Source organism: Carcharodon carcharias, chromosome 1, assembly GCF_017639515.1.
Source record: "Carcharodon carcharias isolate sCarCar2 chromosome 1, sCarCar2.pri, whole genome shotgun sequence".
In the NCBI taxonomy this organism is placed as follows: Eukaryota; Metazoa; Chordata; class Chondrichthyes; order Lamniformes; family Lamnidae; genus Carcharodon; species Carcharodon carcharias.
In genome coordinates this window covers 14,539,754-14,557,907 of record NC_054467.1, presented here as the reverse complement: position 1 = coordinate 14,557,907, position 18,154 = coordinate 14,539,754, and the positions used below count along the sequence as shown (strand labels likewise).

General features: G+C 42.3%; 1 protein-coding gene across 3 annotated transcripts in view; it reads right to left on the bottom strand.

Moving 5' to 3' along the window:
- Positions 1-1,535: 1,535 nt before the first annotated feature.
- The window catches only part of sgms2a (sphingomyelin synthase 2a), a 77,453-nt gene continuing 60,834 nt past the window's right edge, over positions 1,536-18,154 (bottom strand). For all 3 annotated transcript variants that reach the window (XM_041185612.1, XM_041185605.1, XM_041185620.1), the window contains 4 exons: positions 11,285-11,402; positions 10,023-10,176; positions 6,267-6,433; positions 1,536-4,620 (listed from right to left, as the gene is read on the bottom strand). In XM_041185612.1, the coding sequence (XP_041041546.1) occupies positions 4,441-4,620; positions 6,267-6,433; positions 10,023-10,176; positions 11,285-11,402 (619 nt within the window). In that variant the 3' untranslated portion in view covers positions 1,536-4,440. The remainder of the gene's footprint in view (positions 4,621-6,266; positions 6,434-10,022; positions 10,177-11,284; positions 11,403-18,154) is intronic.

Sequence of the window (18,154 nt, the reverse complement as noted above, 5' to 3'; positions counted from 1 at the left end):
TAATTGGGCAAGCAGCATCACTCATGAATAGGATCTGCAGAGATATTTTACTTGCTGGGGAGGCTCTGTTGCATTCCATTCATCCCTGAGAGATCTTACAAACCAATGCCTTATCACTTTGGATGGCCAGATTGGAAGAAAGCTTATGGGTGTTTTGTGCAGTTAGGTGGTGTAGTTTAACCGATTAAATTCAAACAGTACCTTTTCACACACTTGGGGCAGAAAATTCCCCCTGTTGTGGCAGGGGGGGGTGGTGGTTGTGTGGGGGCGGGCGCAAACCCAATCGGCACCACACCACCATTTTACATGGGTGGGCCATTTAAGGCCTGCCCAGCGTGACACACACCTGGAAGTGCTGAGCGCTCCCTGTGCGGGCAGGGGAGGATTCCCTGAGTCAGCACCCACTTTCTTTCGCGCACATGCGTGAAAAAGTGCAGAAACCTCCCTGAGGCACAGAGGTGCCTCAGGGAGACTAGTTTCAGGTTTAAAAATGTAAATAAAGGAAATATTTTAAGACATGTCCCCTCATGTGACAATGTCACAAGCTGGGATATGTTCATGAATTTTGATTAAAAATTTTATTTAATTAATGAAACCTCATCCCGCCCGTGGACGAGGCTCCATGAAAAATGCGAAGGTTGCCTGGGCTCTTCGTCTGCCCGCCAACCTTAAGGTTGGACGGGCAGCCCTGTTAATTGTTTTAATGACTATTTAAATGGCCTTAATAGGCCTTTGACAGTTCGGTGGGTGCGCAGCCGACTTGGCTGCTCGCTCGCTGAACTGAAAATCTAAATGATGCACCGTGACATCTGGACACACGCCTGACATCACCGCTCGTCATTTACGTGTCAGTGAGCAGGCCCCGCCCCCACTCATCAACCCGAAAATTCTTCCCTTGGTCTTTAAGCCTTGTTGTTTCCAATCAGTTCTTAAAGTCTTTGTATTTAACTAAGAGGTCTATAACTATAGGGCAAGAATGTGCATCCAATCAAATAGAAACTTTACCTGTGTGAATTGATTGGAAACTCAAAGATCATGATAGATTCCCACACACAAATCATCCAGGGAATGAATTAAAAAGCCCACAAACACTGATGAAAATCACATCCAATGTTGGTAATGACTGCACCATTAAACCATATGGAATAGGACTTTTCAAGGTTTGATCCACAGCCTGCATGGAGATCATCATAGCCAAGGTGTCAACACACCTGGATTAGTGAGTCCAAGGGTTCAACTTCTCAGCAACGTTAGAAGGCATGTGTGTGTATGTTAGCGCTGGGCTGAGACTACACTGATCTTGGCTGTGATGCACCCCATAGAAAATAGCCTGCCTGCCAACTCTCGCTGTCTGAATTGATAAAGGAGGAAACAAAACAGGCTAGACCACTCTGGCAAAGTACTGGAGAGTGGCTAGCAACACAAATCCAACAGGACTCAAAGCTTTTGAGAGAGGAGGGAAGAAAACTGAAGTGACAAAATTAAAACCAAGTTGAGATTTTTTTTTTTAAAAATGAAATACATAGGCCATATCATTCATTTTTTCAAACAATCAGATATTTTACTTCGATTGTACACAATAATTACAGCATGTTGTATGACAAACTGTGCTCATAGAAATACACCTTCAGTGCATATAACAGATTAAGGATAAAATATAAGGCATGAGATTATTAAAAGGCATTGATTAAAATAGGAAATCGGCATTTCTGAATAGTAAAAATATAAATGATTGTATCCCCAATAAACCCTTGTGATTTTCTCCAACTTTTATCATTTTGATTTGAAAATTCAGAATTTCAGAATGGTATTTAGGTAAAGGGATGGCAAGGTGCAACCTTCAGGGGACAGAAATCAAGTCTTAAAGGTCTCCAAAATTGTCTGCATTCCTCAAAATGGGAAATATATTCTACTCAATTGCTCTATAATCTTAATTGTTCCAAAGGGAGATATCTGCACTGTTGAGTCTCTACAGTTTAAAGCAGTGGTGGGGAGCAAGTTGGGGGTGGGGGGTGGGTTGTGCTGTAGAGGTGCTGGCTATTGGTAACCTGGGAACTTTTTTGATATCAAAGTATGCAACATAGAAAGTTAATTGACTCTTCCCTTCCCTGATGTCAGGGCAGTCATATGGCACACTAAGGGACTTTCTGTACAAAATACCAGTTCCAGGCTACTGCTGACCAGAAGTTCAACTAAATAAAGTTTGACTGAGACATACCAGACAAAAGAGTGTACAGATATCTCCCTTTTCAACATTGAGCAACTCTGGGTCAATTGAATGGAACATACTTCCACAGATGCCAAGATTTGAATATGAGATTTCCATGCAGCAGGTTACCAGAAGGAAGTGGAGCAGGGAGGATTGGAATGGTCATTATCAAATGTTACATAAACAACTCCTGAGCCAGATTATCCCAACGTGGTACTGGTGTGTGCGTGGTCTCCAAAGGGAAAGGAGAGACAAAGAGAGACATAAAGTGGTGTCACTTGTGTTATACTAGCTTCAGTTTCAGATGAAAAGCTTTACTTTTCTCTCTTAGTGCAAACAGGCACGCAGCTGTACACAGTAAGTGAGAGATTGGGCAGGGACCCAAATGCATTCCTGCGAAACTGCAGCCACTCCTTCTCCAGTACCAGGAACCTGCAACCCCATTCAGCAATTCTTCTTGCAAAAGATGTGATGCTGCTCCTGTCCATGGCATCAACAGGAAACCTTGTGTTTTATAACGTTCAAAAATCTGCTATGTAATCATGACTGAGAGATTTAGCACAAATAAGAATTGTTTCTTAAGGAATGACCTTACCTGCTAACATTTTGATAGGGAGCTGCGTCATAAAAAAGTGCTATTTTGATTCAATGTATATGCAATACTAATATTTAGAATGGGTCATATATACATATTTATATTTTCTGTTATTGAAAGTGACATGTACAATAGTACATACATACACTTTACTCTGGGCAGAGTTTTGGATAAAAACAAATTCTATTTAAATTTTAGCAAATAAAATAAAACTTTTATGACTGGTGACAGGAAAACAAAAAGTATGTGAGATATAAACATCTAAGTCTGTTAAGTTGACTGGAGTCTTTAAAGACATTAATAAATTCCACAACTAAACTCAACTCAAATCCATTGTCAGGATTTACCTATTGGGTTGAATATTGTTGAACCTTGCCATCATCAGATCATTGATTTGTAAGAAAACACAGCTTTAAATCATTGCAAAAAATCAGATTCAAATTAGTCAACATTAAACAATCCCATATCGTATTAGGAATCCTCCCTCCCTTGCCCCTTTCATTTGCTTTTCTCCTGAGGGCTCTGGTCCTTTACTGAGGTATCATTCAATGAGCAGTCCTACAGCAACTCATCCAGGTGGCAACTTTTCACCTGTGTGCCCACATTCCTTTTGCATGTCCAGCTGCCAAGTGCTGGAAAGCTAACAGATCTCAAAGGGCATTGCAATCCTGCCTGGTGCTGGTTTCACTCGATCTTCACCTGTGCACACTTATATCAGGAGTCAATGCATAGCAATCATGAGTGGGAATGCTGGCCTCTTCCTAACTCGGTCACATTGATGCCAACTGTGATATCTCCCAACTGCTGTCCCTGTTGCGATTATCTAACTCAGGTATAGTCTGAGGTGGAGACCTCAGCACCACATCTTGTATGCACTTACACACTGAACATTTAGGGGCTAGGGAAGGGGGAGTGGGCAGGAGGGCTTCAGGACTTTTTTTCCCCTGTTACAAGGAGCTCAGTTCTAGATAATGATTTTAGGACCAAAACAAACATAGAATGGTGTGCCCAGAGTAAGACCTCTTGACCACCTTTTGGTCAGTTTCTTTTGGCATGTGCTACATTTTCACCCCAGAATCCCAGTTTCTCGAGACAGGACTTAGGGATGCTGGTTTTAGAAATTCAAAGTTCACAGTTGTAGTTATATCTGAAATAATGTGCAAAATATTGTGTTGCATAGATTAGTTAGAAGATACTCAGCAGGATAGTTAGTTTTCCTATTTGGGCCTTCCAACTCTTCCTTCAAGTGAAATATTCAAACATGGTGGAACTGTGCTCACAGACTCTCCGTCTGTATATCCTTGTTACCTAGATCACAAGTGATAATTAATCTAAGATCCTCATTTATGGTTTACAGATTGAGCCAACTCTTCAGGAATGATTCACGTAATTGCACTGTCGCCATAATGCATTTGAAATTTAGGCTGAAGTGATTAAAAATAACCAAGTGGGCCTGCAAAGCATTGGTTCCCCACTGTCCTAGATTTCTCGGGCTTACATTCAAGCTGTCATCTGGAAAAGTGCTTGATTTGTTTATTAGATGGAAGTGACTGTAAACCATAAAGATAATTATTTTTCTTTTGTTGGGCTGCTGCACAGAAAAGCATGGAGGCCCACTTGGGCTTGTGCCATCTTTTCACAACTTTTGAACCCTAGAGTATCTCCAACATGATGACTTCAGGCAGCTTGGAAGCCAGGAGAATGGCCACATGTAGCAGCAGGGAACTGAAGTATGCACGTTCTTCTCAAGGAAGAGGAAAACCTGGAACCACCAGGCCTGCGCAAACTGATTGGTCTGTGAGGGGATTTTCAAGGTCTGTTGAGAGAAACAAGAATTTGCATTAAAAAAGGTACATTACATATCTACTTGCACATCCAGGAAAAAGGTAGAACGTCTAGGGATTTGAAACCAACTAGAGAAACAAAACCTACCCAAAATAAGACAGGTTATATTAATAAATATAATTAACCTGTACAGCTAGATCTAAAGACACAATGTCCTTGTCTTAGCAGATTAATAATCTTTTACTGCTCACAAAATGCCTTCTGATTTTGCATAGAGTTTAAAAAAAAAGGTGATCTCATTAAAACATATCAAATTCTTAAGGGGTTTGACAGGGTAGATGCTGGGAGGATGTTTTCCCTGGCTGGAGCATCCTACAAGTAGGGGTCAGCCATTTTGGAATGAGATGAGAAGAAATTACTGCAACTACTATTGCTCCAACAACACCAGACAATTTGTACTTAAATAGTGTCATTAATGTAACAGAACATCCAAAGGAGCTTTTCAAGCAATGTCAAACAAAATCTGACACTGAGCCACATATGGATACATTTGAGAGGATGACCAAAAGCTTGGTCAAAGAAGTAGGCCTTATGAAGTGTCTTTAAAAAGGAAAGAGTGGTAGAGAGATAAAAGATTTAAGGAGAGAATTCGAGAGATTTGGGCTTTCGTAGCTGAAGGAATGGTCAACATTGATGAAATGGTTAAAGCTAGGAATACTGTAACTCCTGACACCAAGCAAAAACAGGTGGACATGTGCTCTTAGCATCCACTGTGGCCACTGACATATGAATGGTTTATCCCACTGATGATGTCATTGAGTGCACCCGAAAGCAAGTGATGGCACTGATTGTCTGCTATCGGCCTGAGCTCTTGTTACCTCACTCACTGCCTCCTACTCGCTGCCCCTCTCCTGCACTTACAGCACTGGTTAGATACATGGAAAATTACCCTCTACATTGTCCCCATTCTCCCTAGGAAAGATACAACAGGGGCTAGATACAGAGCAAAGCAGCACACTGTCTATCTAAATTGTCAAAATACCTGCCAGTCTCCCATTAGATCAGAAAAGCACTGCTTTCTAGAGCATTACAGTCACATCTTGAAACAGTTCTCTCAGGAACCATCACAATGTCATCTGATACTCAATCTGGTTAAATATGGTCATTTTTATTTTTAAGAAAGGCAGACTTTTTTTAAAAACAGAAAAAGATATGGCATTGTTTGCAGTTTCCAGTTCAAGGTGTAATTTTTATCCAGCGGAGTCTGGCCTACAGCATTGCTGGCAGTGACATCACAGGCACTACATTTGTTGTCAGGTATATTCAAGACAGAGCCAATTAGAATTTTTGGACACTAAGGGAACCAGCGATATGGGGATAGTGTGGGAAAGTGGTTTTGAGGTGGAAGATCAGCCATGATCTTATTGAATGGTGGAGCAGGCTCAACAGGCCAAATGCCCTAGCTCTGCTCCTATTTGTTATGTAATTTTGTGGACTCATACTCGAAAATGGTTACTTGAATGGTTAAGTGGATAGCTAAATTGGGAAGAGGAATTTGGGGGGTACAAAAAGCCTTTATATTTGTTTCTTGTTCTGCTCAAAGGTCATGATGTAGCTGGGTGCCCGAGTATAATCTTCAAAATGTGTTTTCATCTCCATGTACCACGAAAAACTTACCGGGATATTGGCCATTGTATGGTACCACCAGAAGAGCCTCGTTGTAATGTAATAGGCCACTAAAACATCCACACTGTAATGCTCATGGGCTATCAGGATACACACAATCCCAGCTGTGCTGAGAAGCCAGCAGAGACAAGAATACCACCAGAACCGGCGTGGTGAATCTGTGAAAAGTAAAGTCACCGGGTGTTAAATCCTGCACTAATTTAACAAAAACTCAGTGGGATAGAGTTTCATCTTCAATATCTGAGAGGTTATCCGATTGAATGGATTATTCGCCCTCAATTTAACCCACCCGATTTCTTTTCCATTGTAATTGGGCAGATTCTGAAAAGGATGTGCAATCCGCTCCACCAGATTACCACCCAGGCATTGAAGATCAAAATATACCTTCAAAGAATCCTTACAAATGACAAACAGAAGTCTGAACTGGATTATTTTAAAATCAAAACTGATATATCCATATTAATAAGTGTAATTCTGCACCATTTGACTTCTCAAAACATGGGGGGGACTTTATAACCTAAGCCGCCTGTCAGGAAACTGATGGCATTGTGCACAAAGCTGGTTTTACACCTGCTCGATTTTGTTTTACAATTAAGTGGACAGGGAATATATTGGGTGGGATGTAATACCAGTGTTCAACCTCATCCTGTAGATTTTCTGCTGGGCAAGTTAGGTTAAAAGTAACCCCGTTGTGTCAATATTTTCTCATTATCTTATTGTATGTGGCCACACTGTGTTCATATAATGGGTTATAATGTAAAAAATCTTGCACATGCACACACTTCCTGTCAACAGTGCCATAATTGTAACAAGAGCATAATAATTTCACACAGATAGTTTTCATTATAACTTTGGAGACATACATTGATAATGGATGCAAAAATAAGGCCAGAATAGATGATTTTATCAAATGTGGACTGAGTATCATCTACACCCCTTTTGTTTCAGTTATTACATAGGATTTCCTAGGATATAAGGCACAGAAAAAGCCATTTGGCCCAACTAGTTCATTAAGCAGGTTAGAGGTTAGGAATCTTGCAGTGAGTAACTCACATCCTGACTCCCCAAAGTCTGTCCACCATCTACAAGGCACAAGTCAGGAATGTGATGGAATATTCCCCCCTTGCCTGGATGAGTGCAGCTCCAAGAGCATTCAAGAAGCTTGACAACATCCAGGACAAAGCAACCTATTCGTTTGGCACCCCATCCACAAACATTCATTCCCTCCACCACTGACGCACAGTAGCAGCAGTGTGTACCATCTACAAGATGCACTGCAGGAATTCACCAAGGCACCTTAGGCAGCACCTTCTAAACCCATGACCACTACCATCTAGAAGGACAAGGGCAGCAGATAGATGGGAACACCACCATCTGCACATTCCCCTCCAAGACACTCACCACCCTGACTAAGAAATAAATTGTCATTCCTTCACTGTCACTGGATCAAAATCCAGGAACTCCATCCCTAACAGCACCGTGTGTATACCTACACCATATGGACTGCAGGAGTTCAAGGTAGCTCACCACTACCTTCTCAAGAGCAATTAATACTGGCCCAGGCAGCGATGCCCAAATCCCAAAAATGAATTTAAACTTTTTTTTTTAAAATTAAGTGTTCATACTCCACTCAAGCCTCCCCCCTGATTTCTCATCAAAATCTATCATCTTAACCATCTATTCCCTTCTCCCTCATATGTGTGTCTAATTTTCCCTTAATACTATTTGCTTCACTCAATCCCTGTTTTAGCAACTTCCTCATTCTGATCACTCTTTGGGTAAAGAAGTTTCTTCTGAATTTCTTTTTGGATTTTTTGGTGACTATCTTTTATTGATTGCCTCTAGTGATGTTGTTCCCCATAAGCGGAACCATTCAGTATTCATTCTATCAAAAACTTTGATAATTTTAAAGACTCCTATTAGGCCTCCTCTTAGCCGCCTTCTTTTCCAAGAGAGAAGAGATCCAGCCTGTCAATCCTTTCCTGAAGCGTGTACCCATGAATTTCTGGCATCATCCTTGTAAATTTTCCCTGCACCCTCTCCCTCTGTAACCACTTCACCTGAACACTACATTTGGACTCTCCTCCCCATTGTCAGTTAGGCAATGTAGTCAAGAGTGATGCTGGCAACTATGCAACCCTGCCCCACTTGCCCCTTCTGACAGGGTGAGAAGAGGTGAAAATTTAGGTGGGGTGAGGAAGTTGAGCACAGAACCTGAGATAATAAAACAAAGCCACATCTAACCAAAATAAAGATTCACAGCAGCTCCAAGGGTAATTTTGATTTAATTTTGCAGAATCACAGTGATAATAAATAGTTGGAAACTTTTGCACGTGTCAAATCCAACCCAGGAGGAAAGCCTTCAGTCTGGGATAATGTATAAAATTCTGACAGGGCTGAACAGACTGGATGCAGAGATGGTGTTTCCTCTGTCTGGGGAGTATAGAACAAGGGGTCACAATCTCAGGATACATTTAGGACTGAGATGAGGAGGAACTTCTTCACTCAGAGGGTGGTGAAGCTGTGGAATTCTCTACCACAGAATCAAGTTACTGAATCCATTTAAGAAGGAAGTAGGAGTCAAGGGGTATGGGGCGAGAGCCGGAGTATGGCATTGAGACAGAAGATCAGCCGTGATCATATTGAATGGCAGAGCAGGTTTGTGAGGCTGAATGGCCGATTCCTGCTCCTGTTTTCTATGTTTCTATAACATTAATGCAATATTCCCTTGTTTAAACACACAAAGAATTGATCCAGCTCTGCTCGTCAAGTTTAATCGCAACTGTCTATATATGACTGGGTGTGGTGTAAATATCATCTGAAAAGCATAAACAGCTCTGGAGCTGCAGCTTGAGGCAAGTCACATAGAAAATCTTGGCACTGCACCTCCAAAGGATTGAATGAATGCTTTTATGCCTACATAACTGGATGCAAAATACTCTGATGCACACAGCTATAAATGAAAGAAAAACACACGACATCAATCTGCCTGTTATGTAACTGAACCCAGAGAAAGCCTGCAAATAAAAAACATAACAGGATGAAACAAGCTTGCAATGATATGGGCAATGTGTTGGTTGATTATTTGCGACCATATCTAGGTCAGCATTGCCTTTGGGACTTCAGAGTATTGGTTTGTATGGCCACTTGAACTGTGAACAGCCACACCACAACATTATAGCTGTGTCTTGTTCTACTCTCCCAATTTTGGTCAAATTCTGGGAAAGCATTCCTTACACATGGAATAAGATGGAAGGGTTCAGATTCCTGGAGGATCGGGTCCAGCTCTGGAGCAAGAAGAGTTGTGCTAACAGGATGATCCCTATCTGAATGTAGCTGGAACCAATATCCTTTGGGGAGGTTAACTAGAGTCATGAAAGGGACTCTAAACTAATATCCTTGAGGCAAGAAGAAAGCAAGAGAATAGAGTGTTAAAAGCATAATTGAGTGATACAGAGGCGAAAAAGTGGATAGTAAAAACACACGATAGATTAAGAGAGATAATGCAGGTTATAAAAGGAAATCCAAACTGAAAACAGATGCCTATTAATACACAGAGCATAGAAAACAAAATTTGGCACCTAAAACCATCAGCAGAAATTTGTGATATCATAGCAGTATCTAAAATGCACTTGCAGCTGGGTCAGAATTGGCATGGTGTGCCAGAACTCCATAGTGCCTGCTCCCTTGTATTCGCCCAACTAAGGTCCTTACTACTCCCACGCCAACACACAAGTAACTACTTACACTCTTTGATAAACAAGTAGGTGATCGTCAGCATGACAGTGTGACCACTATACAGAAAGTCCCCACACATGATATGCGAGCCAGTAATTGAAAGCCCTCCGCCAGATATTAGCTTTAAGATTCTATGAAGTTTAGCCTGGGAGTCCCCGTACAGCTGGAAGAGAACAAACCAAGGATGAGAAACAGCAGGTTGACAATGTATGACCCATGCAGATCCAAACCCATCTACCATGGCTCCTGCCAGAGACTGAAAATTAGTTTGGAAGATGCATGAGTGCAATTGATACCAGATATCCCTTTACTTGCCTTTGCAAGCAAGCAAAAATTTGCTTTTCTATTTAATGGCACTTAAATACCACAGTAGTAAACCAATTGTATAAGCAGCTTATACTATAATTCAGTATGACCTCCTTCTGATAAACCCCTAGCATGATCTCTAGAATACGCTTGCTTCAAAAATAAACACAGACATTAAACGAATGTAATATACTGGCTGGATAAATAGCTTATTGGATTTAAGGCTATGGTAATGAAATTTTATGAAACATTACAACACCTAAGGGCGTTTCCATGATCCTGTGCACCCACAAAGGAGTTACACTGATGGAGGACACGGGCTGAAGCCCCACTTATCTAAATCTCAATTTCTGTGAGGTGAGTTCACCTTCAGAAATTCCCCCCTCTAATTTGTTGTTTTAGGAATGATTTTATATTAGTCAATTGATGTTAAACTTCCAATTGTTTCATCAGAAAAAAAAGAGAAATGATTTTCAAATTTCTTCCATACATAAAACCTTTTGCAAACATTGCCCAACTCCCAAGGACTTACTCTTCCCTCCCACAAACACTGTTGCATCCTCCCGCCCCTCTTGAACGTCTAAAAGGCAACATCAATACTCAGAAGGAAAACAACATTCTTATTGCTGTAAATATCTTTGAATTTGTATACAACAAGCAACAGAAGTTTAAAAAAAACAGTGCTGTTGCTGGATAGCAACACGGGTGGGAACTCTGATGTCCCTCTCACTGAGCCAATATGGTGAAGCCAATTGAAGCTCTCCTATCGCAACCGCCCCACCCCCCAACAACTGAGATCAGCTCATTTCAGCACAGACCTAGGATTGTCTCCCAATCTGTTTTTCAGTTGATTTTTCCACTCACAATAACACAGAGGGGTCCACTGCAATCCAGAAACCTCACTAGACTAACTGAAAATAAAATTACCAAATATGGAGCAACTCATTTTAAAATTAGGGTCTTACCTTTGGTGCACACTGGAAGTGCATGCCAGGCACAGGTAAAGTGGTGACATACATGGTGATACACCTGTACAGGTACAGAGTTCCCATTATGAAGAAAAACCTACGTCCCACAATAGATCTGCAATGGAAAGAAAAGCTTTAATCTTAAGTGTTCCCCTATTGAGATCTCACTATGGTATCGCAGAGAATTGATATTTTAAAAATAAAACATGCACCAAGTGATCAGATCTTTGCTTCCAATTCCAGAAGCTTCTGAGTTAGCACCAGTTTCATGGTAAAATGAATTAATAGCAACATACATTCTCCCTGTTTACATCCCGGCTTCATTGATTCCTGTTGTAGTAAAATTCCTTATGTGGCCATTATCCACGTGAGCGGAGGTGAACGGTGCTGATTGGCTATTTGACTCTGTGGGAAAATCGCCATGGTTATTACCACAGATGTCACTGGCTAGCAATAAGCAGCAGTGTAATGATTGCCAAACGCAACCTAGCCTAAATGCCCATTGTACATGCCCCCGACTCAGAGCATTGGCCAAATTTGGTGGCTTTGGTATGAATAGAATCCACACCACACAGTTAATGGAGTGACTTCAGAATGTCCCAAAGCACTTTATAGCCAATGAAGTGCATTTGAAATGTAGTCATCATTACAATAGAGGAAACAAGGTAAACAACTGCATGCAGGAATCTCCCACAAACAATGATTATCAAAGCTGATAATGTTTTTAAAAATATGATGTCATTTGAATCACAGAATCTTTACAGTGCAGGAGGCCATTTGGCCCATCGAGTCTACACTGGCTCTCTGAAAAGTCATTCTACCTAGTCCCACTCCAATAACCTTGCACATTCTCTCTTTTCAGAGAGCGATTCAATTCCTTTTTGAGTACCTTGATTGAACCCATCTCCGCCATCCTCTCAGGAAGTTTGTTCCAGGCTCCAACTACCCTCAGGTGAAAACATTTTCCTCGCATCACTTTTACTCCTTTTGCCAATTATTTTGAACTTGCGCCTTCTAGTTCTTGATGCTCTCAAGTGGGAACACTTTCTCACTATTTGCGCTGTCTATACCCCTCAGGATTTTGAATGTTTCTATCAAGTCTCCTCTCAGCCTTTTTTTCCTCAGATAATTATTATTTGACAGATAAATATTGGCCCGCACACCAAGAGAAGTCTCCTGCTCTTCCTCGAAAAGTGCCATGGGACCGTTGCCATTAATTTGATAGGGCAGGCAAGACTTTGGTTTAATATCTTATGAGAAATTGGACCTCCAATAGTGCAGCACTCCCTGAGTCAGCCTGAACTATGCGCTCAAGTCTCTGTAGCCCGACTTGAACCTGCGACTTTCTGACCTGGAGGAGAAAGGATTACCCCTGAGCAAATGCTGACTGAGCAACCTTGGTGGGTGTGTGGTATGTTCAGCTGCTGAGGAACCAGGAACTAGTTTTATCTGAGAAGGGATAAATATAAATGACCAAAGGTATTTAATGGGCTGGGGGTGGTTGGGGGTGGGGGCTGGGTAGTAGTGATCAGGCTTTGTTTCCCCCATTTATTCACTCTAGCTTTGAATGTCTACATTGTACATCCAAAACTCCAATAACTGGAGCAGATAAGTCACTGCAAATAATCCCACGATCTCCCTTTCCCCACGATCTCCCTTTCATTCTGTGACCAACCTGACATGGCCCAGGATAGTATCTCTGTTTTTATTTGCCTTCTCTCTGTGGAGCATCTTGGCTTCTCGTCAGTAGGGTTGCCAACTCTGGTTGGTCATTTCCCAGCAAACTTCATCACATGACCCACTGCCTCCAAATGTCCCGCCTCCATGGTCCCAACATTGGTTAGCTTAACATCCGTCCTCTTGGTGCAGCGTTATTACATGTCCAGTGGAAAGCAGATTTCAATACCAGATTGGACAATTCTGCTTTGGAATTATTGTTATCTATCTGTCAGCCTTTTTGCTAACAATGATATTTTTGTTAACCAATCAACAAATCCCAGGAAAGGACAATGTTTCTCTTGACAAAGACAATGGTTTTGATGAAAGGCCACAGGCCTGAAACATTAACTCTGTTCTTCCTCACTCTCTTCTCTCCAGAGATGCTGCCTGACCTACTCAGTAATTCCAGCAATTTCCATTTTTATTTTAGATTTGCAGCATGTGCACACTCTTGCTTTTGTATTCATGTTTAGATCTCATGATCACAGTAGTATCCTGGGGAGATTAATCTTCAATTCCTAGACCCTCCAGAACAATTCAGAAGGATTGGCAACCCTACAACATATGCAGTTCTGGTGCACTGCAGAAAAAACTCTTCTGGGGTTGGTGGGTGGTGTTGATGGACAAGTTCAGATCTGACAGACTAGCAGTGGTTGAGCTTTTTTTTCCATGGAGGGTGGCAGGTTGTCACTAGCTATGCCAGCATTTACTGCCCATCCTTAATTCCCCTTAAGGTGGTGGTGAGCCACCTTCTTGAACTGCTGCAGTCCCTGTGGTGCAGGTACACCCAGTGCTGTTAGGAAGGGAGTTCCTGGATTTTGACCCAGTGACAGCAAAGGAACAGCGATATGTTCCAAGTCAGGATGATGAGTGGTTTGGAGGGGAACTCACAGTACATGGGAACACCACCACCTGCATCTGCTGCTCTGGTCCTTTGAGGTAGTAGAGGTTGTGAGTTTGGAAGGTGCTGTCGAAGGAGACTTGGCAAGTTGCTGCAGTGCATCTTGTAGATGGTACAGACAGGTGCCATAATGTGTCAGTGGTGGAGGGAGTGAACGTTTAAGATGGTGGATGGGATGCCAATCAAGCTAGAAACTTTGTCCTAGATAGTGAAAAGCTTCGAGTGTTGTTGGAGCTGAACCCATCCAGGCATGTAGAGAGTATTTCATCACACTCCTGACCTGTGCCTTGTAGATGGTGGACAGGTGAGTTACTTGCTGCAGAATTTCCAGCTTCTGACCTGCTCTTGTAGCTATAGTATCTATATGGATTATATAGTTTAGCTTCTGGTCAATAGTAACCCCCAGGATGTTGGTAATGGGGGATTTCAGCAATGGTAATGCCATTGAATGTCAAGGGGAGGTGATTAGGTTCTCTTTCGTTGGAGATTGTCATTACCTGGCATTTGTGTGGCATGAATGTTACTTGCCACTAGGCTTTAGGTATTACAGCAGTGTCTCCCCACCAATGCAAGATGGCCACCAAAAGTGCACTGTACATGTGCACTGGTCTGTGCATGTGCAGAAATTCAGTAATGTCTCTCAACTGCGCCCTTATGACTGCATATGCGTTGAACATGTACAAACATTCTGAGCATATACAAACGTGTTGATGTCATTACGCTCTATCATGGTGACATTATGTGCATGCGCAACTATGGTCTGCCCCTATAGTGACGTCGGAAGGATTGTGCATGTTATAGCAGTGGACAGTAAATGCTGAGCTGTTCAAATCCCAGAGGGAAACTTGAAATAACTGCCACAACTATTTTACAATTTGTATTTATTTTGAGATGTGTGCCTTGAATTTAGTAGTAATAAGACCAAGTCTTATAGGTTTCTTACAAAACTAAATTAAACCTTTATTAATAAAAAAAAATGATTTTAAGCACATGCATAGGTTTACAAATTACTACTATGATAACTCCTAGTTACCCTCGTTAATCTAACTCCCAGTTATACCTCTGTTAAAGCAACTGTAAAACAGATTTTAAAAGACCTAGGCAAAGTAATAAAATACCCTGAACAGTCAAATTCAAGTGAGTTTTCTTCACTTCAGCTCATGTAGACAGCAACTTGAGGCTTTTCACACTTGTTAGATCTTAGAACTCCTTCCTCTTACACATAACCTCATCTTCTTTCCACAGGTTTCTCCCTCTTTAATGTAAATCCCATTGACCCAGTATATATCTTTTCAACTCTACTTTTCTCATAATAAAAACATTTCATAGTACCATTTTTATCAGTAAGCTTTGGGAAAAAATAAACACACTGTTTGGCTTTTTCTGGTGTGGTGGCCTAAAGACAACTATAGGGGGGCCTATAGGTTTAATGGAGCAATTGAATTAAACGCTTGAGCCTAAGAGAAAAACATTGCAACCTTGAAGAACAATAGTATCTTGTCTGACCGCTATAGCAGGATGGGCCTTGAGACATTCCTTGTGTCTCTCTCTTGGGCCAAATATAATCAAAGTTGTGATAGTCAAATTATAAATAACTGCACTTGTGGTGTAGGAATGGAAATTTACTGGAACATGGATTGGTCAGTAAACTTATGCAGATAAGTAGATTGAGATGTACAAAATTTACTGATTGGTTGTAAAATGCTTTTAAGCAAGTCTTTGTATATTCTGCTTTGAGACGGTACAATAACTCACACTGTATTGTTCTCCGCTGTGCACAAGTAATAAATGGGGTTTCTGTGATGCCTTGGTGTGATTAATCTCCGAAATTGGCTGTAAGTAACATTTTACCACCTCTTTTGAAATTCAAATGACTCTGGTTAATCAAAAAATGCAAATTTTCCCTTCACATCTCACATGCTAAAACTTCAGCCAAGTTTGTCTATTTAGCATCTCAAACCTAGCTTCCCTTCTGATTCCCTTCAGACCAGCTGTCTTTAATTCAATTAAGTCACACACATACACACACACCCACACCCATCCCCCCCCCCCCCACACACACACACCCATCCCCCCCACACACACACACACACACATCCCCCCCCCCACAATCCAGACCTCACTATTCCAATATCATTATGAAAATTATTATATTTCCTGACCAGGCCTGAGTGAATTTCAAATCTTGACATTTCTTTAGCTGTAGAGAGAGAGAGAGAGAGACTGAAAAAAGGAGATTCTTTTTTCCAACTGTAAACAGAGACTTTTTGTCTGGACTTAGTTTTGCTGAGATCCTGGGGTGGGGTGGGGTGGGGTGGGGTAGGGTAGGGTAGGGTTGGGGAAGGCGGGGGAGGTTGTTCGAGTGTTGGCCCTGGAGTGATATTATTTGAAATTTCCCTTTGCTAAGTGTTCAGCTCCCAATAAAATGAGTAAAACTTGGTAGCTCTATGTGGTGTGATTTATTCCGAGAGGAACAGTGAGCAGTCTGAAGTTGGCAATAACGATGGAACACCCAAAGATCTCTCAACATCTTGGGACCAGTGGCGCACAGACGGCTAGATGGGAGTATAACGATGCGGAGGGGTGGTGGTGGTGGTGGAGGAGGAAAAAAAAGAGATAATAGCACGCCTTTCACACTATTCAATTGAAAAGAGGGTTGATCTGTGACCTGACTCCATATGCCTGACTATTCCCAATATCCCACAAGATCTTGTCTCAGTTAACTTTCAATTTGTAGATGAAAGTTGCAAACCTCTGTCACACAGCACCTGTAGCATTATTGCATCTTGTGGTTCACAGGGACCAAACATTCCTATGTCAGAAGACACCCTGAGACACCGTTGGAAGATCCCCTTGTGCCCCAGTTGTTAACAGTTCAATTGCCTGATTGGCAAGTGATTGGTGACCCACAAGGGCCGGACTGTAGAAAGAAATCATCACAAAATCACAAAGCCTGCCAATTCTGTCAGCTGCGTGCCAGATGGTTGGATGGGACCCAGAGAGACGACAGAGGGTGAGGCAATTGAATGGGAAGACTGGGATTACACTGCGTGATGTATCAAAGGGCGAGGGAGAAAGGGGAATTAGTCTGGGGTAGAACATTAGATCATATAGGAGGGATTGAGGGGGAAAGAGGGATCATATTGTGTGGATGTTAAAAGCTACGGGGAGTAAGCAGGAGACAGAAAATGGGGCCAGATTGCCAACTTTAGGATAGGGCAAGTGGTGCCACATGCTCAGGTTCACAAGCAAGCGAAGGTGTTGCTGATTCCCAGTGCTCACAGCTATGGGCACGTGCAAGGGATCAGCCACATCTGCAGTTGACACCCAAGGTATTGAAGGCCTTCCCTCAACTGGTGTATCTCTCTCTCTCTACCCCCCTTACCTATGCCCTCCCCCCCACCCCCCCGCCAGCCCCATCAAACACACCCTGCCAAAGACAGTGGCACCCCAGCACACCCAAAGCGTGCAGGACCAGGCAGACATACCAAGTCACCCATTAAGGGTAACTGCAGAATCAGCAAGGGCAAGGAAACAGGAGCTGGATTAGACCACAGGGCCCAATGAGCCTGCTTCACCATGCCCAACCCCTCCCCAGATCCCTTAACTCTGACACCAAAAAATCTGTCTACACCAGCCTTAAATATAGTTAACACTAGAGCATCAACAACCATCCTGGGCAGACAATTCCAAAGATTTACAGCTGTTTGAGTGAAGTAATTTCTTCTCATCTCAGTCCTAAATGACCAGCCCCTTATCCTGAGACTAGGCCTCCATGTTTTATATTCCCCAACCAGCGGAAACAATCTCACAGCATCTGCACCATCAAACCCCTTCAGAATTTTGCAGGCTTCAATGAGATAGCTTCAAAAGAGGCGGGGGCCTCAACTGGCTCAACATCCAGGTTGCTACAGGTGACTGGAAGTGAAAGTTGCAGGTGCGTGAGCAATATAAGTCAGCAGCCACAATGCGTCGGTGCTGCGCCACTCAAAGGTGTCACAATTGGTTGTCCCAGGGCCACAGACTTGTAGATGGATCAAGTGGTGACAGGCGCTTCCTTCTGCAGATGCGGCTGATGAAACCTGTAAGACCCACTCAGTGAGGCAGAGGAGAGGTTTGATGATAGCCAAGGCACAGGGAGGGCCAAAATAAAGATGCAGCTCACTGCAGGGGTGCAACATGCATGGAGGTAAGGGAGGGAGGGAGGAACTGATGGAGGGAAATGTATCTGGGGAGCACAAACAAGG